Source organism: Giraffa tippelskirchi, chromosome 8 (assembly GCF_054371585.1).
Source record: "Giraffa tippelskirchi isolate mGirTip1 chromosome 8, T2T-mGirTip1v1.2.pri, whole genome shotgun sequence".
Lineage (NCBI taxonomy): Eukaryota > Metazoa > Chordata > Mammalia > Artiodactyla > Giraffidae > Giraffa > Giraffa tippelskirchi.
This window is the reverse complement of record NC_137282.1, coordinates 152,708,596-152,735,438: the sequence shown is the minus strand read 5'-3', so window position 1 is coordinate 152,735,438 and position 26,843 is coordinate 152,708,596. Positions and strand designations below refer to the sequence as shown.

At 41.3% G+C, this 26,843-nt stretch overlaps 1 protein-coding gene across 2 annotated transcripts in view; it reads left to right on the top strand.

Annotated features, from left to right (window-relative positions):
• The window catches only part of CAP2 (cyclase associated actin cytoskeleton regulatory protein 2), a 128,183-nt gene extending 101,572 nt beyond the window's left edge, over nt 1-26,611 (top strand). For both annotated transcript variants that reach the window (XM_081518147.1, XM_081518146.1), the window contains 6 exons: nt 11,376-11,565; nt 13,569-13,744; nt 15,256-15,379; nt 15,486-15,568; nt 20,440-20,580; nt 24,804-26,611. In XM_081518147.1, the coding sequence (XP_081374273.1) occupies nt 11,376-11,565; nt 13,569-13,744; nt 15,256-15,379; nt 15,486-15,568; nt 20,440-20,580; nt 24,804-24,914 (825 nt within the window). In that variant the 3' untranslated portion in view covers nt 24,915-26,611. The remainder of the gene's footprint in view (nt 1-11,375; nt 11,566-13,568; nt 13,745-15,255; nt 15,380-15,485; nt 15,569-20,439; nt 20,581-24,803) is intronic.
• The last annotated feature ends 232 nt before the right edge of the window (nt 26,612-26,843 follow it).

Genomic DNA, 26,843 nt, shown 5'->3' with positions numbered 1-26,843 from the left:
GTGTGTGTTTCTGCAAACGATCTGAAGGCAGTCCTAAAATAAAGTTTTGAGTACTGGTAGTTTCATCAAACAGGTGTGTCGCCTCAGAAGCTAGTGCTTTGAAAGACAGTGCTTAAATGGATCTGTAAGTTCTTGGGTGATTAGTAACAGTTCAGTTGCATTTGTTCATTGTAATGACAGTGCTCATGTACCCTCCTCCTGGAATCCCCTTCCTCTTGCTTCCCTCTGTCAAATCTGATCCAACTATCTTTCAGGGTCTATTTCGAACAATCTTCCCTCCAAGAAGCCTCTCTGACCTTCCCCCGCCTATCATTTTGCCCTTCCTAGCTGGAACAGAACTTCTGTAGTACTTCTTAAAATCTGTACTTCTTTTGAGATGTTCAGCGCTTTCTACCTTATAAAGCAGTTACTTGTTCACTTTAGTAAATATTTATGAAGCACCTACCGTGTTTCAGGCACTGGGCGCATTACTGGTGACATTAAGATGAATAATGAGTGGTTTTTCAGAGCTCTGGCTCAAGAGATGACCAAACCTGAACTCACAGACAAATAATTTCACTCTTAATGTGAAGTCTTATAATAAGGGTGTTCCTAACGGGTCCTTGCAATAGAGAAAGAGAAAACTTCCTTTTAGAAGAGTTCCAGAAAACCTACAAAAAGAAGAGAACTTTGAGTTGAGCCTTGAAGGGTTTGTAAGAATTTTCCAGATAGTAAATTGGGCGAGAGCCTTCCAAACAAAGGCACAGGCTGAGCAGAGACGCAAAGACTAAGAGCCAGGTTCCTGTTGTCAGGGAGCACAGACGTGTCTTCTCTCTCCTCCGAGGTTGTGAGCTGTTTGAAAGCACTGTCCTTCTCCACTCTGCCTGAGATCTGCAGCAGTGACTAGTACAGGGCCTTAAACACAGACAATGTCCAAAAGCTTTTGCTAAATTGAACACAGTAATTGGTAATCATATTTCTTCACAGTGAAATTTCCAGAGGGTTATTCACCTTATGGCAGAAAGTGAAGAAGAACTAAAGAGCCTCTTGATGAAAGTGAAAGAGGAGAGTGAAAGAGTTGGCTTGAAGCTCAATGTTCAGAAAACTAAGATCATGGCATCTGGTCCCATCACTTCATGGGAAATAGATGGGGAAACAGGGGAAATAGTGTCAGACTTTATTTTTTTGGGCTCCAAAATCACTGCTGATGGTGATTGCAGCCATGAAATTAAAAGATGCTTACTCCTTGGAAGGAGGGTTATGGCCAACCTAGATAGCATATTTAAAAGCAGAGACATTACTTTGCCAACAAAAGTCCGTCTAGTTAAGGCTATGGTTTTTCCAGTGGTCATGTATGGATGTGAGAGTTGGACGGTGAAGAAAGCTGAGCGCCACAGAATTGATGCTTTTGAACTGTGGTGTTGGAGAAGACTCTTGAGAGTCCCTTGGACAGCAAGGAGATCCAACCAGTCCATCCTAAAGGAGATCAGTCCTGGGTGTTCATTGGAAGGACTGATGTTGAAGCTGAAACTCCAATACTTTGGCCACCTCATGCGAAGAGTTGACTCATTGGAAAAGACCCTGATGCTGGGTAGGATTGGGAGCAAGAGGAGAAGGGGACGACAGAGGATGAGATGGTTGGATGGCATCACCGACTCGATGGACATGGGTTTGGGTAGACTCCGGGAGTTGGTGATGGACAGAGAGGCCTGGCATGCTGCAATTCATGGGGTCGCAAAGAGTCGGACACGACTGAGCGACTGAACTGAACTGATTCCACTAACTACAGATTGTGTTCATTGTTTAAGAGCCATGTAAATACTATTCCTTTATTTCTTTTATCAAGCGATGGCAATGGAAATCGGCAGTGCCTTTTCTCATCAATCAGTTCAGTCACTAAGGCGTATCCAACTCTTTGAAACCTCAAAAGAACTGCAGTATGCCAGGCTTCCCTGTCCATCACCAACTCCCAGAGCTTGCTCAAACTCATGTCCATCGAATTGGCAATGCCATCCAACCATCTCATCCTCTGTCATTCCCTTCTCCTCCTGCCTTCAATCTTTCCCAGCATCAGGGTCTTTTCCAAGGAGTCAGTTCTTGCCTTTTCTTATAGGCAGCAGCAAACGCCTTCCCTGCACCTGTCTCTGTCCCTTGCCATCTGCATGCTCCTAATTCTCGGTTGGTATAAATTCAGGAAATGCAAGCTAATATTAGATTAGGCAAAAAGCTTTTCTTATGAAGAGATGGAGGAAAGGTACAGATTGTCTTCTAAAGGTAGAACAAACCCTTCATAGAATATAACCTAGAGCTAAGCCCAGACTTATTGGTCCAGGTTGCATCCTTGATTTAAGCAGAGCTAATCACAGACACTTTCCCAGACCTTTCCTGTGAAATTTAGAACTGAAATTGAGACAAAAGTTACTTTATCTTAGTGTGCCTCAACTATAAACCTCAGAAGATGTTGATGCTTCTATTTACTTTTCCTAAGTAAATAATGTAAATAATACAGTGTGTGCATTCTCAATCATGTCCGACTCTTTGCAACCCTATGGACTGTAGCCGGCCAGGCTCCTCCCATCCGTGGAATCGTCCAGGCAAGAATACTAGAGTGAGTTGCCATTCCCTTCTCCAGGGGATCTTCTCGAACCAGGGATTGAACCTGAGTGTCTTGAGTCTTCTGCATTGGGAGGCAGATTATTTATCACTGCACTACCTGGGAAGGAAATAATACAGAGTCAAATGGAAATCATATCTCATGACCAAAAAACTAACGCATGAAACAAACAGAAGCAATATTGTAACAAATTCAGTAAAGACTTTGAAAATGGTCCATATTGAAAAAAATCTTTAGAAAAAGATGATTTATAAATAATACAGAGCCAAATATAAATCATCTTCTTTTAAAGATTTTTTTTTTTGATGTGGACCATTTTCAAAGTCTGTGTTGAATTTGTTACAATATTGCTTCTGTTTCATGTTTTGGTTTTTTGGCCACAAGATATATGGGATTTTAGAGATCGGAGAAGGCAATGGCAGCCCACTCCAGTACTCTTGCCTGGAAAATCCTATGGATGGAGGAGCCTGGTAGACTGCAGTCCATGGGATCGCTCAGAGTCGGACACGACTGAGTGACTTCACTTTCACTTTTCACTTTCATGCATTGAAGAAGGAAATGGCAACCCACTCCAGTGTTCATGCCTGGAGAATCCCAGGGACGGGGGAGCCTAGTGGGCTACCATCTATGGGGTCGCACAGAGTCGGACATGACTGATGCGACTTAGCAGCAGCAGACCAGGGATAGAACCTGCGCCCTCTGCACTGGAAGGTGAAGTCTTAACCCCTAGACCTCCAGGGCAGTCCCATAAGTCATCTGCATAACAGCTTTCATTTTTCCTCAGCTCCCATCCCAACCTCTGCCATTTACCAAGTACAGATAACCTAAGAAATACAATTATTTCTCTATGACCCTAAAATCCAAAAGCAAAACAAAAATTTTAAAGCAGTGATAATTCAGACCTAGGCTTTTCTGACCGAATGAAGTCATTGTCCAGATAATTCAAGCTCCATGTCACTCTTGGTCTTACAACTGCTGGCTATCTGTAGTGTGTGTCTTTGATGGGCATACTCTGCTATCTTTAACTCTGGAAATTTTTCCCATAGAAAATTTAATTTTATCTTTCCTTTTTTATGATAAATTGTATTTTCAAGCTGCCACGGCTGGCAGACAAGAAGAAAAGACAATCTGGGAACCTCAGATTTGGTCCACAGAGCAATAGGAAAAAAAAAAAAAGGCCAAACTAATCGTTAAAGCTACTTATGAAGACAATGTATGCAAAAGAGCTGAGTCACTTGAGCAATTAGATTGTGTTCCATATATTCTTCTGGAATCCGCTTTGAGGGTTTGGTCAGCTTTTGTCAGACTTCCCTGCTTTGGGCATTGTAAAACAGAAATCACCAGCTATGTTTTTGAAGGTTCACATCCAGATCTATCAATTAGGAAACAATAAGCGTAAAGATAAGCTTCCCTGGTGGCTCAGTTGGTAAAGAACCCACCTGCAATGCAGGAGACCTGGGTTCGATCCCTGGGTTGGAAAGAACCCCTGGAGGAGGGCATGGCAACCCACTCCAGTATTCTTGCCTGGAGAATCCCATGGACAGAGCAGCCTGGTGAGCTACAGTCCATATGATCACAAAGAGTCAGACATGACAGCGATTAAGCACACACAAGCCTAAAGACACTAAATGACTGGTTTGTGGACTGTGTAAGGTATTCACAGGCTGTTTTCCAGTTTACAGCTGTTTTTCCTTCTATGAAGGGACGTTGTTTCTTGTTCGTTTTTCATCTGCTGTCATATTTCACATCTTTCCAGGTCACCAAAGTAACATACAGAGAGTCCAGGGAGGGTGGGAAGAATGGAGATGAAGAAACCATCAGAGATCATTGGCGAAACCATGAGATCTAGGTTCTCGTTATCTTTCCTCTTGTACGTCTGTCTTAGTTAGGGAGGTTAGCCTCTCAAGAAATGTGATCAAAATGTGCCCTACATTTCCTTCATAATTGTGAAAACATCTTTTTATTTTGATGGTATATAAGTACCCTTGGTATTTTTACGGAAACTTGAAATTCAAGTAGTGTTCTGTTAGCATAGGTGAAATAGAAAATATTTCCTAAATTGACTTTAAAAATTATTAACAAATATATGCTTAAAATATTATGTAGCTCCTCATTGTAATATTTTTTTTTAACAATTCTGTTTTCTTGGAAAAGCCCCCAGAAATTTTGTTTTCCTTGGCAGAAGTCTCAAAATTATAGGAAGTGATAAGAATAGGAGATTAGAGACTAAAATCACAAATTCGCTTTGGTTTATAGTCATGTTGCAGAGGATGATCATCCGTTAGTTTATGTGCAATCTTTTTTCTTGAATATGGTTGTCTGCCAATAAAAGTGTGATATAAATATGAATGTAAAATTTGTAAGTACTTATGGAAATTGAAAAATTTGGAAATGTATCAATTTCACCAAGTTCTTAATCAAAGTACATCTTGCAGAAAATAGAAAGAAACTAATTTTAACATCTAAAATATAAACAACCCTAAATCATGAATTCATGAAGTATTTTTTTACTGCTATGAAAGCTAGTTATGTATATGGAAAGTCAGTCTTTAGTTATGAAACTGTAGTTCTTTCTTTTAATCCCTCCCTTTTATTGTGGTGTGTGAGAGGCTTATCCTATTTATGTGCCATGTTGCACAAGATCATTTGAGACTCTTTTTCTTTGGAAAAACTAATAGACAGCATTGGCCAAAAAGTTCCATTATAAAATACTGTGAATTCCTGTAGTTTTAGCAGGTTAATGCAAGCGCATTTGTGACTGAAATGGCTTTATGATTTTTAAATGCTTTTTTTAGTGTGTAATTGGGCACATGTACCTGGAGAGCATTACCTGTAAGCCAGGTGATTAATGGGCCAGGCTGGCTCTGAGATGGACAGCCAAAGGGAGACCCTGACCAAGAAACTGAAGTCATCTGTGTGGGCGTGAAGGGGAATTGGAGGTGGTGGCCGTAAGGAAAGGGTGTGGGGTGGGCAGGAAAACCCATCAACAGTGCCACTGTGTGTCAGCTGTTCCATTTTCTAGCTTTATCTGTGAGCTCCACAAATATCTGAAGGCAGGTGGCTCAAAATATTACTATCACTAAGCTGGTTTTATAGAAGAAACATGGTAACTAAAGCTCTGTTGTGAGGGCCAGAATCCACCTGTTCCAAGAGACTGTCACAGGATATTTTGATTTTCTTGGTCTCTAGCTTTTAAGAAGTCAGTGAAAACACAGACCAAGATGTGGGTTGCCAGGACTGTTCATGAAGTTGGAGATTACTGTTACCTGTATATACATCTGTCCCTCAGTATCTCTCCTTACAGGACCTCTGTGCTCTGTAGAGCATTCGATGCTGTGGCCCCAGCTTAAGCCACCCCAGCAATTCTCTGGCTCTCTTGACCCCACTGTCCTGAGACCAGCCGGCCACAGCCCCCTTTGGGCTGCCAGGGACTCCTGTTCATGTGAGTCACAACACATCAGACTTCATCTGCAACTACTATTTTGTGCACTCAGCATTCCCACTAGATTATGACTTTCTTAACAAATAAGAAGTATGCCTACTTCTTCACATCCACCCATTTCCTTTCAAGGTTGCTCTTGGCAAATGTTGAATGGACAAATGAGTCTATTCTAATTCACTTTCAATCTATTGAAGAGTTAGGTTCTATTTAGATCAGATCATTTGCTATTGCTATCATTGAATTTGAAAAATCTTAGACTTTAAAAAGTGAAAGTTGAAAATTTCCCCAAAAGGGTAATTATTAAGTAGAATATCTTCAATGGAAAATTTTTCTTTGAAGCTGAATTTTTTTTTTTGCTTAAACAGCTATATTTCACTTTTTGCTCAATTTTTGTCACAAAGACATAAAACCTCCATAAAAAGCACCCTATTAGTCCTACTTTCAACAAACTCAACAAAATGGATAATTGGAGTCCTGTTTGTAGATTATTTAAATCCAAAGCTAGACTATTCCCGAATTAACTAAATAACTAAGACAATGGTGTGTGTTGTGGGAGGTAGAAGTGGTTGTTTAATTACACCAGCAAAACAATGTGGAGATTTCTTCTAAGAACTAGAAGTAGTTTCCCTCTCAGAATAAAACCTAAATTCCAAAGTAATAAAATAAGTAATTATTTCAAGTAACATTTAATGAAAAAAATTCTGATTCACTTTAGTATATAAATATATTACATGTAATATAATTATACAGAAAGTATGCATAACCAAAACTTTACAAGCTTTCCACATGCCCACATACAATGGTTTCATTATTTCATAGTTATCATTCATATATTTAAAGTCAGAGGAAGCAGCTGTTCCCAAGACAGTTGAAATTAATTTAGAGAAAGGGATTTGCAGACGTTTTTAAAAGTCTTTGTGCCTCCCTTCCCTGACTCAAAAGTAAATAATCAAGCATCTGCTCTCAAAATTAATCTTAATAGAGCTTTCAAAAGCAGCATTTTTAGGTTATGTGCTGTGTTCTTACAACATAAGTTAACTTTTGTTCCCTGAATATAGCCATTTAAAATCATAAATTTGAGAGCAAGTACCCCATTACTGGCACCAGTGGGTACTCAGGAAAAGTGGATGAGCAAGAGTCTAACTGCTAGAACGAGGGCACAGAGTCTGAACAAACCAGCGTCGAGGGTGACTTGCTGCTGAGATGCCAGTACTAAAGACTTCTTTATCCCATGGGATAAAGCCTGGCTCCAGAGTTGGCTGTAGGAGCCTGGTCAACTGCTGAGGCATTGGAGGGATGGAGCAAGTAGTGGAGATAAAAATTAAATTATTACACCACCGCCCAGTACTTCATGTATATTTAAGCCAGAGGCCCATGAGCAACACTACGTACATGTTAGTAGCAGTAGTGTTAGTTGCTCAATCGTGTCCGACTTTTTTGCGACCCCACGGACTGTAGCCTGCTAGGCTTCTTTGTCCATGGACTTCTCCAGGCAAGAATACTGGAGTGGGTAGCCATTCGCTTCTCTAGGGGATCCTCCCAACCTAGAGATCGAACCTAGGTCTCTCACATTGCAGGCAGATTCTTTACCGTTTGAGCCACCCAGGAAGCCCACGTATATGTTCGTTAACCCATACCTCTGATTTTTTAATTGATTGACTACTTTTTTTTTACACCTGAATTTACTGGCCATTGAATATTTGGTCAGCCTTTCTGACTTCCTGCTTTATTTTCTGTTAGAGGGGGAATTTCTTTTATTTATTTATATATATATATATATATAAATTTATTTATTTTAATTGGAGGCTAATTACTTTACAATATTGTAGTGGTTTTGCCATACATTGACATGAATCTGCACAGGTGTACATGTGTTCCCCATCCTGAAAATTCCAGAAAAATAAACGACCCAATCAAAAAATGGACCAAAGAACTAAACAGACATTTCTCCAAAGAAGACATACAGATGGCTAACAGACACATGAAAAGATGCTCAACATCACTCATTATCAGAAAAATGCAAATCAAAACCACAATGAGGTACCATCTCACACTGGTCAGAATGGCTGCTATCCAAAAGTCTATAAACAATAAATGCTGGAGAGGGTGTGGAGAAAAGGGAACCCTCTTACACTGTTGGTGGGAATGCAAACTAGTACAGCCACTATGGAGAACAGAGTGGAGATTCCTTAAAAAACTGGAAATAGAACTGCCATATGACCCAGCAATCCCACTGCTGGACATACACACCAAGGAAGCCAGAATTGAAAGAGACACGTGTATCTCAATGTTCATCGCAGCACTGTTTATAATAGCCAGGACATGGAAGCAACCTAAATGTCCATCAGCAGACAAATGGATAAGAAAGCTGTGGTACATATACACAATGGAATATTACTCAGCTATTAAAAAGAATACATTTGAATCAGTTCTAATGAGGTGGATGAAACTGGAGCCTATTATACAGAGTGAAGTAAGCCAGATAGGAAAACACCAATACAGTATACTAATGCATATATATAGAATTTAGAAAGATGGTAATGATAACCCTATATGTGAGACAGCAAAAGAGACACAGATGTATAGAATAGTCTTTTGGACTCTGTGGGAGAGGGCGAGGGTGGGATAATTTGGGAGAGTGGCATAGAGGGGGAATTTCAATCTTACTAACATTGTGATGACTAAGATTAATCTCAGCACAAAGCATAGAGTGTTTCTTTCCAAACTTGTCTGCATGCTGGAATCACCTAGGGAGCTTCAGAAAGTACAGAGACAGAGGCCCATGTTCCACCTCCCCAGAGTGTTCCTGCTTGGGAATTTCTAACAGATCGCCAGATGATTCCAAAGTTCAGATAAATTTGGGGACCTTTGGCATTGAGCCTGTCCTACACTGAGCATTAAGTATCTGTTAAATGAGTGGAAACACCAGTGCCTGGCGAGTGTGAGATTTTCCAGAATTCTTGGCTCCCTTCCCTTCCCTGACCATCTCCCCTGTGTTAAGGGAACACCTGAAGACAGTGTCAGGCTGTGATTCCAGTCAACGTAGCTGCCACTCATGCCAGGCACAGGAGAGCGCAGAGAGCTCTGGTCCCACATGCTTGCAGGAGAAGAGCAGGAGGCAAAGATAAATTCATTGTATGGCACAGCCCAAGGCGAGCCTGCTAAGGGAATGCCTGATTTGCCTTCGAGATGACTGTACATGGAAAGCTCCTGAGCGCTGCTTGTCATATCACCCTGGAAACTATAGAGCCTGGGCTGCACTCTCATTGGAGCCAGAAATGAGCCAGAACGCACAAAGGATAAACCGAAGGCAGAGTTTCAACTAGTCCTGAGTTCTCTTATTTTTTTGGCTTTTATAGTCAACATTTGTTGCAGTAAATCCTTTGTTTGGTGTTCCCGGGTCAGCCATCCGAATGTATCATAGTTCCAAGAAGTTGAATATGTGGCTTAATTGGTTTCAGTGTCCTTTAATGGCTCTTGGAGAGAGGCTGTGAATTCTGAGAGCGAGGGAACCATCTAAGTCATTCTAAGATTTAGAAGCCGGTCTCCCCTTTCCACAAAATAAGAGATCTTTAAAGCTGCAGTGTTTCAGATGTGGGGGAAGGGCCTGGCCCTTCACTGACTGACTGAGTTACGATGTGCTTGTGAGTAAAAGTAATACATTGTGGCTCTGAGTGTCTGAAACTGAGGACTGAAATAGTGTTAGGTGTGCAAAGCTTGTATTTTATGCCGTGTATGATTCAGAGCAAATTCTCAAATTTCACCCAGTAACAAAATAGGGAATATTTCAGATACTGAAAAAAAAATTGGTCTGTCTCAAGAACTGTGCGGTTATTTTCTGCTTGACCCAAGAATCCCAATGGAGTCAAGACTGTTCTTCCTGATAAACAAACAAACAAGAAAACCACAAATTACAGTTTCAAGAGATGAGAACTCCCAGCCTCTTCAGTTTTAGCGATATTCATTCTCAATAAGAGAAGAATCTCATATTTTCAGGATAATTCTACACTTAATAGTGATTATATAAGTACTTTGAAAATAGTGTGGATTTTTCAACTGAAAACTACCACAGATAAGAAGTTCCTGATATTGACACTTCGTGATACTGCCATGTTTATGAAAATAAGGATCTGCTGTCTTATGTTACTATTTAGCAGTTATGTTAATGTTTTACATATTGTATTTGGTATTGAAAACATATTAATATAAGCCTCAACCACATTTTCATCACTCTCAATTTTTAAAGTTTCTGATCTTTTAATTGAACTAACTTACCGTTCTTTATCATAGGCATACAGCTTTACTCCAGGTTTAAAAATAAAATGGTATATAACACAAGGTTATAGTATATGTGTGTTTCTATCCTACTAGTTTTAAACTCTGTGACAACTTTGTCTATGGGGTCCTCTCAAAACATTGAGACAAATCCCTCTATTTTCTATCAATCACCTGTTAGTGACATCTGAATTTGTTAGAACTTCATATTGAAAACAAAGATTGAACTTTGCATAGCAGAGAAAAGAAGAAGCTTGAGCCTTGATCAGGCAAAAATACAGTTTTCTCTGGTTTACTAACAGTTAGCATTAGACGAACCAAATCATCAGAGGGATCCTGGACCGTGATCACTTGCGTGTTTGACAGTCATGCCGGTCACATGTGGTCCTCACTTGGGGTTCAGTTTGATGCTTGCATACTTGAAAAACGAGACCTGGAGAATGTTTCAGTATTTTTTAAGCTGCTCAAAAAGCTAACCACTGAAAAATTTTCACCTCTCTCTCTCTCATTGGGTGGTTGCAATTCCCAGTGTCCCCAAAAGAATCCTCTTACCAGTTGCACCACTTTTTTCTTATGATTATCAGTTGGCCAAAGCCCAGTTTCATTCATATCCCGAGCTTTGGACATGAACCTGTGGCTTTGTTTTCCTGATGCTGGGAAAGATTGAAGGCAGGAGGAGAGGATGAGATGGTTGGATGGCATCACCGACTAAATGGACGTGAGTTTGAGCAAGCTCGGGAAGTTGATGATGGACAGGGAAGCCTGGCGTGCTGTAGTCCTAGGGGTCGCAGAGTAGGATACTACTGAGCAACTAAACTGAACTGAGCTGGCACGATCCTGCACATGCAGTTTCTACGTCATGCTCTGTGTTCCCAAGACAAACCCCCACTCGGTCCCAGGTCTTCCGAAACAGACCCATGATGCACAGGTGTATTCCTAGGTGCCCTCTGAATCTCGAACCCCGATCTCTCACTGATAACAGGTTCTCAGTGATGCTGGCAGAATCTCAGCTCTCAGCAAGGACATCATTTCAGTAACATGCTTTCCATCTTCTCTCTCCTGCAGGGTCCAGTTGCATCAACTACATCAGCATTGTCTGTCCTCTCCCTTGGGCCTGGCCTCCCTCCACCCCCGCCTCCCCTGCCTCCTCCAGGGCCATCTCTGCTTTTTGAGAGTGAGAGCATAAAAGAAGCATCCTCTCCTTCACGCTCAGCTTTATTTGCACAACTTAACCAGGGGGAGGCAATTACGAAAGGTGAGAAAACCAGGCCTTGAGGCTGTCTCCCTCTGGCTCCAGGCACACAGATGCCCTGGAGCCCACAGTGATGGATACATCATTCCATCTCAGCCTCCAGTACACAGGGAACTGTGAGATGAGGGGCTCAGTGGACTTCTGGGTAGATCAAAAAGAACTCAAGAGATTCTAGTTTCAAATTGACCAATGCACTGTATCACCACTTCAGCCCCTGATGCTCCAACCAAGGCATCAAGATCAAGTATTTAGAACCTCTGTCCTCAAGCAGTGTATGGCCTTGTCAAAGAATTATATCATTGAACTACCTTTGTCTTCACAGTGAATGGTTACTTTTTTTTAATCATACACTTAATAAAGTCACTATTGACTATGCCAAAGCCTTTGACTGTGTGGATCACAATAAACTGTGGAAAATTCTGAAAGAGATGGGAATACCAGACCACCTGACCTGTCTCTTGAGAAACCTGTATGCAGGTCAGGAAGCAACAGTTAGAACTGGACATGGAACAACAGACTGGTTCCGAATAGGAAAAGGAGTATGTCAAGGCTGTATATTGTCACTCTGCTTATTTAACTTGTATGCAGAGTACATCATGGGAAATACTGGGCTGGAAGAAGCACAAGCTGGAATCAAGATTGCCGGGAGAAATATCAATAACCTCAGATATGCAGATGACACCACCCTTATGGCAGAAAGTGAAGAAGAACTAAAGAGCCTCTTGATAAAAGTGAAAGAGGAGATTGAAAAAGTTGGCTGAAAGCTCAACATTCAGAAAACTAAGATCATGGCATCTGGTCCCATCACTTCATGGCAAATAGATAGGGAAACAGTGGAAACAGTAGCAGACTTTACTTTTTGGGGCTCCAAAATCACTGCAGATGGTGATTGCAGCCATGAAATTAAAAGACACTTACTCCTTGGAAGGAAAGTTCTGACCAACCTAGACAGCATATTAAAAAGCAGAGATATTACTTTGTCAACAAAGGCCCGTCTAGTCAAAGCTATGGTTTTTCCAGTAGTCATGTATGGATGTGAGAATTGGACTATAAAGAAAGCTGAGCGCCAAAGAATTGATGCTTTTGAACTGTGGTGTTGGAGAAGACTCTTGAGAGTCCCTTGGACTGCAAGGAGATCCAACCAGTCCATCCTAAAGGAGATCAGTCCTGGGTGTTCATTGGAAGGACTGATGTTGAAGCCGAAACTCTACTACTTTGGCCACCTCGTGCGAAGAGTTGACTCATTGGAAAAGACCCTGATGCTGGGAAAGATTGAGGGCAGGAGGAGAAGGGGACGACAGAGGATAAAATGATTGGATGGCATCACCGACTCAATGGACATGGGTTTAGCTGGACTCTGGGAGTTGGTGATGGACAGGCAGGCCTGGCGTGCTGCAGTTCATGGGGTCGCAAAGAATCGGACACAACTGAGCGACTGAACTGAACTGAATAAAGTCATGTTGCCAAAACCTTATGCAAATATATTTTTGTTTTGTATGGGCAATAAGAATTATGGTATAAGTGTTCCTATGCGCTGGGCTAGGAGCTAAGGACCAAAAAATGGAACTGTTTTTCTGGCTCCAACTGGCTGCATTGTCCCCTCATCTGTAAAGGAAGAGAATGAACTTATAACCGTTAAATCGATTCTGACCTATGTTTGCTGAAATGCCCTAACTTTTTAGACTATATCTAGGGAATGATTTGGCCACAACAGAAGTAAATCATCTAATTCTTTCTGGTGAGGTAGCTTTTTGCATAATTTTATCTATCATCTTATCTCCTTCAAAAAGAAGTTCCTCCAATTAAAAACTACTTAACAGTGCTTGTATCAACTCTAAACATACGCAGGTCTCAGACTCTGCATACTAACCTTGAGAAAACACTCAACTGTTAAAATAGCATTACCAAAAATTCTTAGGCCGTTTACATCATGTTGATCCAAAAAGTCAGGGACATTTCCCTTTGCATACAATGTAAAGAAATGTGTCTCTGTGTTACCTTCCCAGGACTCCGGCATGTTGCAGATGACCAGAAGACATACAAGAATCCCAACCTACGGGCTCATGGAGGACAATCTCCCTCTCCTACCAAAAGCCACTCTCCAGGCCCCAAGTCTCCCCAGTCTTATCCTCCTAAGAAACATGCTCCTGTGTTAGAGCTGGAAGGGAAGAAATGGAGAGTGGTGAGTGAACTCTTTAACTTTATTCCTGATACACTCCAATGAAAGGAGCAATGGCTAAACTGTTTGCCAAGGTCTAAGGATTTCTAAGGCTTCCCAGGTGGTGCTAGTATTAAAGAATCTGCTTGCCAATGCAGGCAGTGTAAGAGACACAGGTTTGATCCCTGAGTCGAAAAGATCCCTTGGAGGAAGACATGGCAACTCACTCCAGTATTCTTGCCTGGAGAATCCCATGGACAGAGGAGGTTGGCAGGCTACAGTCCATGGGGTCAGAGTCGGACATGACTGAAGCGATTTAGCAGCAGCACTAAGGATTTCTAAGTGAAAAGACAGAGACACAAGTCACTGTCTAGAATAGAAACCAGAGCCTTTCTGAATGCTCCCATAAGTGTTTTTTTGGTTTTCATTATTCTCATGCATTTTTTTTCTTCAACTTCTTCAAAATTATTCTTTAAACTGTGGTAAAGTACACATGACACAAAATGTACCGTCTTAACATTGAAGTGTACAGTTCAGTGGCATTAAGTCCATCAGACTGTTGTGCGGCCACCACCACCATCCATCCACAGAACTCTTTTCATCTGTTAGAACTGAAGCTCTGTACACCTTCAACAGTAATTCTCCCCTCCTCCTCTCTTCAGCCCCTGGCAACCACCTTTCTACTTTCTGTCTCTTTGAATCTGACTCCTCCGTCAGTGAACTTTTAATCTGTGCCCCATCTACTGTAGGATCTACTGTAGGATGTTTCATTCTGTTCCACTGACCAAGGCGCTGATATAACCTACTGAGTCACCCACCACTTTCACTGTTGTCTGAGCAAGACAGGACACTTTGTATGTGGATGGAAGCTGGTACCCCCTGTCAATCCAGTGTGAAAATGTTAGTTACTCAGTCATGTCGGACTCTTTGCAGCCCATGGACTATAGCCCATGGAAGGAATTCTCCAGGCAAGAATGCTAGAGTGGGCAGCCATTCCCTTCTCTAGGAGATCTTCCCAACCCAGGGATCGAACCCGGGTCTTCTATATTGCAAGTGAATTCTTTACCATCTGAGCCATCAGGGAAACCCTGCCAATCCAGGGGGCTTCCCTAAAGGTGGAGGAACAAAGTCCCCAGAAAGGTTGTTGTGGCCTGAGAATACACTGGGACTTGGACCGTTGCTAGTCGATTTACCCAACTCCTATTTGCAGATTTTGTTACAGCATCAAGTCCAGACTCAGCATCTGGACTTAACCAAAAGCTCTCACATTCCTGGTCCAGCCCCCACCCACTAGCCAGGGTGCCTGACGCCTGACTGTTCGCAAATGGACCCTGACACCCTCTTCCAAGTAACCATTCCCAACATCACAGAGACAAAGGCAGACCTGTGGTTTGGTCTGTAAGAAAATGGTTCCTAAAGAAAAAACATATTGAGAAGCTCTAATTGGTGAATACTCCACAGTAATTTCAGTATGCAGTAGACTTCATTTATCTATCTGTCCTTATATTTAATATTTGCCTGTGTTTTAATTTTAGGAATACCAAGAGGACAGGAATGACCTTGTGATTTCAGAGACTGAACTGAGACAGGTGGCTTACATTTTCAAGTGCAGCAAGTCTACTCTACAGATAAAAGGGAAAATAAATTCCATTATAATTGGTAGGGCAGAACTATGGATCTGTACTCATTATGATAAATTGCTTTGTATAAATATGCTGTCTGTGTTTAGGAGATTGTTTTGTTTTGTTTTGTTTTGTTTTCCTAGACAACTGTAAGAAGTTTGGCCTGGTGTTTGACAATGTGGTGGGCATTGTGGAAGTGATCAACTCCAAGGACATTCAAATGCAGGTAAGTGGTCCTTTCAACCTTGCCCAGCCACCACCAGACCACCCTTCTGTTTACAAGGGGCCCTCCATGTCCAACTAGAAAACTCTTACTGTCCTTTCTCTAGACACAGCTGTCTTCACCTCCTCTCTGAAGCCCTCTCTTACTTCTTGGACAGTGTTAATTTCCCCTTTTCACCCTCTTATAACCCACCCTGTTTTGCACAGCAAGTACAAGTTTACCACTTCTATTTCAGGAACAGCTAATTAATCTTTACAGCTCCAAAAATTTGCACAATACCTGTACACAGTAGGTGTTCAGTAAATGTTTGATGAGTGAGTGATTGGAATGAATCAACTAATGAATGAACCAAAATAGTAAGAGATTCTCTTTGCATAATAGTACCCTGCCAAAGAGAATGTTTTTCCCTCAGGAAAAAAGTGATTCTGGATAAAGTTTTTCTGAAGAGGCAACGAGATTATCAGCAAAACAACCTGGAAAGTAGGATTGGAATTGAATTTGCAAAACAGAAAAAAATCTGCACTGTTTAAGCAATTTTAATTTAGCCAAATGGGATTTTATAATATGCCCAAAGCTAAATGACTTCTTACTTTGGCCAACTATAACTACTATCTTTGATTATGCCCTTTTCATATTGTTAATCACCCCTTATTATCTGATGTTTCCTGATAATGTTTGTTAAACTTGGCTTTCAGTTTTATAGGTTGTTCTCTTTGACTTTACTAGGCTTTTCACCACTGCTTCTTTTAACTGGAGTAGTACATTCAATAGTTGGCACATACATGGAGATATATTTTAGGATCCTCCATGCAGAGAAAAAATATCTAATCTCTACCTCATACCATACATGAAAAGTGAAGTCCTAATTGTGAAAAGAAATACTTTTAAACTTTGAGAATAAAATACAGAAGAAAAGGACAAATAAATTTAACCTCATTAAAATATATGTGTTCAACAGAAGACATCAGATGCAAAGCTAAAAGACAAGGCATGGATTGAAGAAAGATACTTGCAATGCAGATTATCTAAAAGGATTTATAACCAGAATTTATAAAGTTAACACAAATCACATAGAAGAAGACTAACAACCCAATAGAAAAATCGGCAAAGAATATTAAGGCAATTCAGAGGAGGAAAAACTGAAGTGTTTGATAAATACAGGAAAATATGCATAACCTGCCTAATAGAAGAAGAAATACAGATTAATTGGGTATGTCCTCTTATACTCATCAGTTTTGAATTCAGGCTGTGCTTACTTTGCAAAGGGCTTGTGAGCTGAAACTCATGAATATCGGAACTGCAATTTGAGGACTGCCTATATGTTAAAAAGTCTCCTGGTATAAAAGTTGTTATGAGAATCCTGATACATCAGTGATGAGAGAGCAAAGCTATTACGCTTACCATGCAGAGAAATTGGCACCATCTAATAAAGTCAAAGACAGTCATAGCCTGTAACTGAGCAATTCCACTCTTGGGCGTGTGCACCTAAGAAGCTCCAATACTTATGTTGATGAGACGTGTAAAACTGTTTATTGCAGTATTATTCATAATGGCAATAAAACCCAGAACAATTTAAATGTCCAACAGCTGGTAAATGAACAAATAAATCCACCTAGTAGAATACTGTACAATAGTTAAAATAATTGAATACACTTACATGTTTAAAAACAGGGAAATCTCAAAAGCAACCTTGAGTGATAAAGGCAAATTACAGAACAACAGGCACTGTATAATGTGTCCCTTTATATAAAGATCAAAAACATGCAAAACAGTATGCACATGTTAAATATACTAATGCAGGCTTGAGTTCACCTCAAGAGACAAACCTGCTGTGAACTGTAAACACAAAATTCAGAAGAGTAGTTAAGTCTGTGGAGGGTAGATGGGAGGACAGGGAGATGGTGGATGGTATAGAGGGGGTTTCAACTATAGTATAAGATTATAGCCCTAAAAATAAGGCAAATAAGCCAAAAAGTTAAATTCTGATAAAGCTGTTTAACAGGTAGATATATATATACACACATATTTGTTTTATTACTCTTTGTGTGCTCCCATGTTTGAAATATATCCTAGTTTTTTTGAGGCTATGAGCCTTAAAATAATCTGGAAGGATGAATCATGGTTATCTGTCCAAGAGGGATAGAAACTTGGCAGCCTGGCTCAGGAACAAGAGAGAGACATTTTACTGAACACTTCTCAAACTTCTGGATGTTCAAACCAAGTGAATTTCATTACCTATTTAAAACATTTAATAAAGTATTTTAAAAGGGCCTGGACACAATGAAGATGGAAAGCAGATTAGTGCAGGCTGCCTGGCAATGAGGACAGATTGACTATAAATGGGCATTGGAGATATTTGGGGGATGATGGAAATATTCTAAAACTGAACTGAAGTGACGGTTGCACAAATTTACTGAGTACCATTAAACTGTACACTGAAAGCAGGTGAATTTTATGTTTGCACATTTTACTTCGATAATACTGTTTAAAAGGTTCCAAGGGGATTTCCCTGGTGGTCCAGTGGCTAAGACTCCGTGCTCCCAATGCAGGGGGCTCAGGTTCAATCCCTGGTCAGGGAACTAGATCCCACATGCTGCAACCAAGAATTCACATGATGCAATTAAAGATCCTGAGTGCCAGGCTTCCATGGTGGCTTAGTGGTGAAGAATCTGCCTGCTAATGCAGGAGACATGGGTTTGATCCCTGATCTGGAAAGATACCACATGCCGGGGAGCAACTGAGTCCAGGTGCCAGAACTTTTGAACCTGTGCTCTAGAGACCAGGACCCACCACTACTGAGCCCTCGTGCTGCAACTGCTGACGCTTACGCATCCTAGAGCCCGTGCTCTGCAACAAGTGAAGCCACCGCCACGAGAAGCCTGAGCATTACAGCTGGAGAGCAGCCCCTCCTCGCTGCAACCAGAGAGAGCTTGCGGACAGCAACGGAGACCCCGCACAGTCAACAAGTACATAAATAACCCCTTTAAAAAAGATCCTGAGTGCCACAACTAAGCCCCGGCGCGGCCACATTAATTAATTTAAAAAGATCGAAAGGAAGAAAAGGACATGGATTCATGTGATTTAGTTCAGTAATTCTGGCTTTTTTTTGGCAAACTATCTCATAAAAAAAATAGTATAAATTGTGGGAGAGAGAAGAGACTAAGATATGTGGAAATTTTTTTAAAAATTTTATAGAGAAATAAATTTAAGAAAAAGAAAGTTGATGCAGATACATGCATTAAATGCTGCAGCATTGGCCTGGGCAAGGTCACATATCACCTGTCACTCAACAGAGAAGCTACTTGTTAGCCCAGTTCTCCTGATAAGAAACAATCTCTGTTCTCAAAATGTTTACAGACTACAAGGGATAAAAGGCATATATGGTATGTAATTTACTCTAAGGAAATATTGACTCAAGTGCTGTGGAAATGACAGTTCTTATCCTATCAGGACTATTTTTTAAAAATTGTACTGTTTTTCAGATTTTTCATAGATATTCTAGCACTTTTAAGGTAATACAGTGATACATAAACAAAAATAAAATGTCTTAGCGTACTGTGCTATCCTCATGTGACCCCACTGTCTCATAAACGAATTGCCTAAGACACACTGACAAATGACTTGCATTCCCTTTGCTTGCGAGGTATTCATACAGTTCTGGGCAGTATGGAAATGTGCTCCATCATTACAAAAGACATCTGGAAATTGTCAAAACATTAGTGCTGACACATTCTTGATATATAGATATAGGTATTATTTTATTTAATTTATGGCAAAGCCTTGTTGCTTAGCTGACCTTAAACTACCTCTGCCTTTTTTTTTTCCCTCACTGTGGCTCAGTTCCAGCTCAGTGTCCAGTTTCTACAGGGAGAGGAGAAAGCAGAGCTGTGTGGTGAGCTGGCTAGGCTCCCCCAAGGAATTCTTTACATCACCTGCACCATCACAAGCCTTGCTCTTTAATTTGCAACCCAGTCTTTTCTTCGGGGTGAAAGAGGAGATGTTTTTATCGCTTCAATTACCATTACAAGAAGGAAAATTATAGAGTTGTAATATGGTCGTTGGGGGAACAGTCTGTCCCTTTAGAGATTTGGGTGCAGGGGGGAGGTGGCGATGTCTGAAAACGGGACTATAAAAAAGAAATTTTAAACTGATCAAAACTTTTATGGCACTTGATATTTGTAATAATACAAAGAACCACCTTCTCTTATGTATGATACTATTTACCCATACAGTGAGTGGCCTGAACCAAGTCTCCAGTTTGGGCTCCGGAAATGAAAACATTTCAAAATACCTAGACACTCATTATCTCATTTAAGCTTCGCATTCAGCCAGTGAGATTTTTATCTAGGAAAGGGCTTATGTGAGAAAAATTGTAGTGATTTTTATTTATCCTTACTTAGATTCAGGAAAAAAAATCTACTCATTTACAGAATAATTTGCCATAAAGGACAGTATTCGTGCGTGTTTTCATCCAAGTTTCCTAGAGATTTGTCAAAACTAAAGTTTTAAGCACATAAAAGCAAAAGCATCTTGTTTCTTTTATCACGAAATCAAATATATGCTTCATTTCCACTAATAGGGTTGTGAAACTTCTTCTGAACATTTAACTGCTGTTTTCAAATTAGTCCCTTTGTTTTGTGTCAGGAAAGAGACCTTGAGGTTTGAGAATCCCCTTGTGTGGTCCTTTCATTCTGTCCCCAAATGACACCTACTAATTCACCTTGGAGACACTGTCATCAACCAGCCTCCCCAGCCCTGACCTAGCTATTCCTAACGCTTGCTTAGGCCCGTGGACTGCACTTATTTGGGGATATTGGAATTTCTATTTATTTGCTTTGGCCCTAGATTTTTTTTTTTTTTTTTTTCTATTTCAGGTAATGGGGAAAGTGCCAACAATTTCCATTAATAAGACAGAAGGCTGCCACATATACCTCAGTGAAGATGCGTTAGACTGTGAGATTGTGAGTGCCAAGTCATCTGAAATGAATATACTTATCCCTCAGGATGGTGATTATGTAAGTACCTTTTAGAAGACTGTAAAGAATTTTTCATGATTAACATTCTTAGAGACTGATTAGTCACCTACCAACCTTTGAGCTTCCTTTGTAGAAAAGTTTGCAGGCAAGAGAGGAACTCAGAAAATGGCCTTTGACATGTCAGCTCCCCTGTTAGTTTCTTGACTGCCCAATCCTGGATTTGTGGTTCTCAAAGTGGTTTCCTAATAATTACCTTAATGAGCTAGCTTTCATCAAATAGTAAGGGCCCTCGTGGCTCAGACGGTAAGAATCTGCCTGCAATGCAGGAGACCCAGACTCAATCCCTGAGTTGGGAAGATCCCCTGGAAAAGGAAATGGCAACTCACTCCCATATTCCTGCCTGGAGAATCCCATGGACAGAGGAGCCTGGCAAGCCACAGTCCATGAAGTTGCAAAGAGTCAGACACAACTGATCAACTAACACATCATCATCATCATCAAATAGTATACCAGGTGTCTGAGCTCATTTTACTAGGACTATTTTCCTTTGGTATGGTGGGGGCATGGGCTTCCTGGTGGCTCAGATGGTAAAGAATCTGCCTGCAATGCAGGAAACTTGGGTTCAGTCCCTGGGTCGGGAAGATCTCCTGGAGAAGGGAATGGCAGTGCACTCCAGTATTCTTGCCTGGAGAGTTCCATGGACAGAGGAGCCTGGTGGGCTACAGTTCATGGGGTCACAAAGAGTCGGACACGACTGAGGGACCGACACAGGTGGGGGCAAAAGGAAAGAAGGAGAAATGCTTTGGGGGCAAGCAGAGGGAAAGGAGGTAATAATAAGTGAACCTATTTGTACAGTGGTTCTCAAACCCAGCATGAGAACCAGCTAGTGGACTTCTCTGGCCATCGAGTGGTTAAGACACAGTGCTTCCAAAGCAGATTGATCTTTGGTTGGGGAACTAAGATTCCACTTGCCACGTGGCACAGTCAAAAAATTAAAAAAAAAAAAAAAATCAGCTGGGAAACGTGATGAAAATACCAGGTCCCAAACTTTGCACCCAGAGGTTAGAATCAGGAGGCTTGGAATGGGGTCCAGGAATCCGTGGTTTTAATATATCCCAGATAATTCTGATGCCATCAGCCTATCCAATGGCCTCTGAGAGACACTCGCCTAAGCCACCAGGTATTTTATTTGTCTCGTCTCCCCAGCAAAGCAGTTTCTAAAAGATGCGAGCATATAGTCTCACGTTGAAAAGGAAGTATAAACAAATGCGCTTTTTGCGTCACACAGTGTGGTGGACTTGCTGGTTGTTGCCATTTGGTAGCAAGTTATTAATATTTCTTCCTACTAGTCTTTGCTTCTTGAAAGAGAAATAAATCCAGAGATCATTCCCTCTGGTTCTGACTGTACAAGGAAGCAGTGAACCACGGAAGGATGGGATAAAACGTAACTTAGCCCGGCACATCTTTGAAAGGGGAGCCCCCACAACCCCGTCAGCCTGTGGGTCAGTCACTGGTGATCCACACAGCAGTCAGGGCTTGGGTTAATGTCTAAGCGGACAATGGCATTGCTGCCACGTTTTCAGTAAGCCCTTCTCAGGCACACACCACATACTGCCTCCCAGAATTCATTATTTAACTCTGAAAAGCAAAACTGCAAGCATTGGGCCATGCTGCATGAGGTATTCAGACCGCCTAACCCTGAGCTAGAAGGCATCTCGTCTCGGGCTCTCCACCTGAAAAAGCTACCGTAGAGCTGAAGCCAATACAGAGCAGCTTCAGAAGAAGGAAGCCGAAATTAGGGAGACTCCTGGCCTTTGCAGCTGCAGGAGAACTGGATCTGCTAAGAAAAGCAGTGAGGGTTTGCACGAGCACTCTGGGCTAATTAGACTAGAACCCCTGGATGTGGTACCCTGACACCTGTCTTGGTTAAAGCTTCCTCGGTGATTCCAGTGTGGAGCCAAGATTGCGATCCAGTCACATAAAGGATGAGTAGAGGTCAAAACCTGAACTTTCATGCTGAAAATGTAGTCTCCCCTCAATAGGTGACTTATCTGTGCCCTCAGTGCATGGGCCCTCAGTGCATTTTCCCGTTGGAGGTATCAGGGAGCAATAGAGAGATCCTGCCGTGGGCATGGTAATCTGGGAGTGGATGGTGGGGATGACTTATCCGAAAGAAATCAGTCTCCCAGAGAAGATCTGTCCTCCCGTTGCCATCATGGCACTGCCAAGAAAGATCGGGAACAGCTGTAGTACAGTTAGGATCAGAGGTTCCTTCACTCTGGAGCATTCTCCACCTGTCTTGGTGCTTAAGAGCAAACACCAAGCCTGGTTTACTCATGAAGAAGAGCCCCAGAAGGGATGTTGGAGACACACACACACACACACATTCAGACCGTGGCTTCTTCGCTTCACGGTAAGACTCCACTGCAGGGAATTCCCTGGTGGTCCTGTGCTTAAGACTTCGTGCGTTCACTGCCATGGGTTCACTTTCCATCCCTGGCCAGGGAACTAAGATCCCACAAGCTAAGGAGTTGTTGTTGTGGAGTCACTAAGTCCTGTCTGACTCTTTGCAACCCCATGAACTGCAAGCACACCAGGCTTCCCTGTCCTTCACTATCTCCTGGAGTTTGCTCAAATTCATGTCCAAGGAGAGCAGCCAAAAAAGAAAAGACACCATTCCAAATTTCACTTGAGAATTCACCGATCATGACAGAAAGGGCTTTCCCTTTAAAGTAAATAAAAATAGCTTCTTACAAAAGAAACAGCTGGATCCTACGTCAAGGAAGCTATGTGTCCATGTGTGTTTTCCACTGAAACATCACATCCCACCAACAGAGGAGCGCAGGCACCAGCCCTTCAGACTGTGGTTTGTACAGGAAGTCCAGGGAGGCCACAAAACCAGAAGCAAGGAGACTGCTCCTCACCTTCCTTTTCTGCTCTCTTCTGTAACAACTGGGGACTCACTCTCTGTGGAAAGGAGAGACCCCAAGCTAATTTTATTTTGTCTATTCTGCAAGTTTTAATGCTTTTTTAAAAAAATCGTGGTTTTTTTGGCTCACGAAGCTTGAGGGATCTTAGTTCCCCGACCAGGGGTCAAACCAACACCCCCTGCAATGGAAGCTCAGAATCCTAACCACTGGCATGCTGATTCGCTTCAGTCATGTCCAACACTGTGACCCTATGGACTGTAGCCCACCAGGCTCCTCTGTCCATGGGATTCTCCAGGCAAGAATACTGGAGTGGGTTGCCATGCCCTTCTCCAGGGGATCTTCCCTACCTAGAGATCAAAACTGTGTCTCTTATGTCTCCTGCATTGGCAGGCAGGTTGTTTACCACTAGCGCCACCTGAGAAGCCCCCTAACCACTGGACCACCAGGGCACTCCCTATTCTGCGTTTTTCTTTGTGTGGGGCGGGGGGTATGGTGTGTAGTGTGTCCGGGTGGCATGTGTACGTGTATTTCCCAATGGAAAGAGTAGGAAACCAGGATGTATAACAAACGTATATGCAACTTGCAGCACATTTTTATATTTCATCAAAGAGTACATAGACATAATGCCAGGACAAAGCCCTTGTCAGTGTGACTGGGGACCAGCAGCCTCAGCATCCCCTGGGGACTTGTTGGAAATGTAGATTGTCATCCTATGTCCCAGATCTACCGAATCAGAATTTGCCTTTCAACAAGGTCCCCAGCTGATGGCTGTGCATGTTTGAGTCTGGTGCAGAGTCGTGGGTAAGAGAGGATGTCTAAGGTTTGAACTCTGGCTGCTCAGAGGCTTGACCTCTCAGGCCTCTGTTTCCTGTAGGTGGCATTTCAATAATACCTAGTTCTTAGTGTTCTTGTGGAGATTAACTTGAGTTCACTCATACCTCGTGTTCCACAGAACACCTGGTTCTTGGTAAGTTCTGGCATTAATGAGGATGCTGGTGGGCAGTCACAGAGCTGTCATATGACCAGGCAGGTTTGGGTTCTCTAAAATGTCTTTGTCCATCATGTAACAGGGCTTCCCTGGGGACTCCTGCCAATGCAGGAGACGCAGGTTTGATCTTTGGGTCGGAAAGATTGCCTGGAGAAGGAAATGGCAACCTAGTCCGGTATTCTGGCCTGGGAGATCCCATGAACAGAAGAACGACTGGCGGGCTCCAGTCCATGGGGTTGCAGAGAGTCAGACACACCTGAGTGAGTGAGCATGCCACTAATCAGCCATCCATCATTTTGCAAAGCCTTGGTTTAAATAATCTTGCTTTTATTGCTTTTTTCCAGAGAGAATTTCCTGTTCCTGAACAGTTCAAGACAGCCTGGGATGGAGCCAAGCTAATCACTGAACCTACAGAAATTATGGTTTCCGAGAGACCACCAAAGCCCCTGACCTGAATCCCCACCCCAACATGAAAAAAAACAAAACAAAACAGCAGCATTAAGGACCTAGAAGTTGCAGTAGCACCTACTGCTTTAGTTTTGGCCTCCAACAATTCTGTGCTGTAGAAACAGCATCATTTCTAGCACACCTCTGAGGGCTTTTTAAAATATTTAACATTTTTCATGATTTGCCTTTGTGTGTGATTTGAGTTCCACATGACTTGTGAGCATTGCATATTTAAAGAGAAAAAAAAGAGAATTCCGTTCCCCTCTTATCATTTTCACAGTAGCTGAGAGGTAAAGATACTGCATGATTCCCTTTTACACTTATGTTTAATTGCTAGTTGAAAAATAAAACCTTCGAGAATCTAAAATGTACATTTTTATCTTTTAGACAGTTTCCATATATATAGTAATAGTATGCTCTAAAAAGGTACGATTTCTGTTTTCTTATTTTTACCACCTTTATCAGCATGAATACACTTTCAGCCTGAATACATATTTGTTTTAAAAACATAAAGTTCCATACTAAGAACCATATCCAGTTTCTTGGTCCTTGAAAAGACCTGTATTATTTACAGTTACCAAAAACCTAAAGTAAACTCTAATGATTCATCTTAAATATTTTTCTGCCATGTCACTTGGGAAACTTTTACTTCTCTGCATAAAGATTTTTATGCCAAAACATTGATAGGAAGAAGCAGGGTTTTTTGTTTTTTTTTTTTTTTTGCTCTCTAATACCTCAGAATTTTGCTCTAGGAACAAGCTCAGTGGTTGTTTTCCAATTTTGAACCTGTGAAATATCAGATGCCTTGTAAGTGATGTCTTTAACGTTTTATTATAGACTTTCTTCTTTTCACTTGCCAGACTTGCTAACCAGTCTCAAAAATGAAAATAAAAAGCCATAGTTATATTACAACTTCTAAAACCTAAAGAATTGTTTGTTGGCTTGGCTTGCTGCTCCTGTTTTGTGTTATTGATAGTACTTGCTTTTTCCATAGAAGAGTAACTCTGATAATGCTTTTTATCTTTTTAGTACCTAACGCTGAAAGCCTGCAAATTCTTGGATCACTTGTAGTGAATTCTAGTATAATGCTTGCAGACCCAATACAAGCATATATATTGTGCCTATTACAGCCTTTGGAATACATCATTTCTGTTTTTTAAATATCTTCTATAACCATATAGTATTCAAATTACTAATGCTCATGTACCACAGTTTTGCTATAAAAGTTTTTGTCCATATGAATAATGTTGTGGCTTTAGTAAATATCTTTTTTTCAACAGTAAACTTATTCTGAAATAAAGTAAAATTCTAATTGTTTAAATACTGTGATGAATTCAGGGTGTTAAAATTTTTTTCCTCTTTGGTTTACCCTTTGCTCATATGTCAGCTTTAGGAAAGAGAACTGAGTCTTTCTAGTTGAATTAGAGAATTTATCCAGCATGCCATCAGCTTCCCTGAAGAACAGCTTCTTCTAGATAAACATCAGATAAAGCCAAATGTGGTGGGAAGGACTGTCAGAAAATTTTAGAATCAAGTTTTTTTTTTTTTAAATTGAAGTATAGTTGATTTACACTACTGCCTTAGTTTCAGGTATACAGCGTAGTGATTGTTATATTTTTTGAAGATTATATTCCATTACAGATTATTATAAAATATTGACTATAATTCCCTATCCTATACAATAAATCCTCATTGCTTACCTGTTTTTCATATTGTAGTTTGTTGTTGTTGAGTCGCTAAGTCGTGTTCAACTCTTTTGCCACCCCATGGACTGTTGCCCCCCAGGCTCGTCTGTCCATGAGAAGAAACTCTCAAAGGTCATTAACTTCAGTGGCTTTATCTCATTTCTCATCCACTGAGAAGTTTTTCCCAATAATTTTATGTATTTATTTGTAGCTGTGCTGGGTCTCCACTGTTGCATGGGCTTTTCTGTAGTT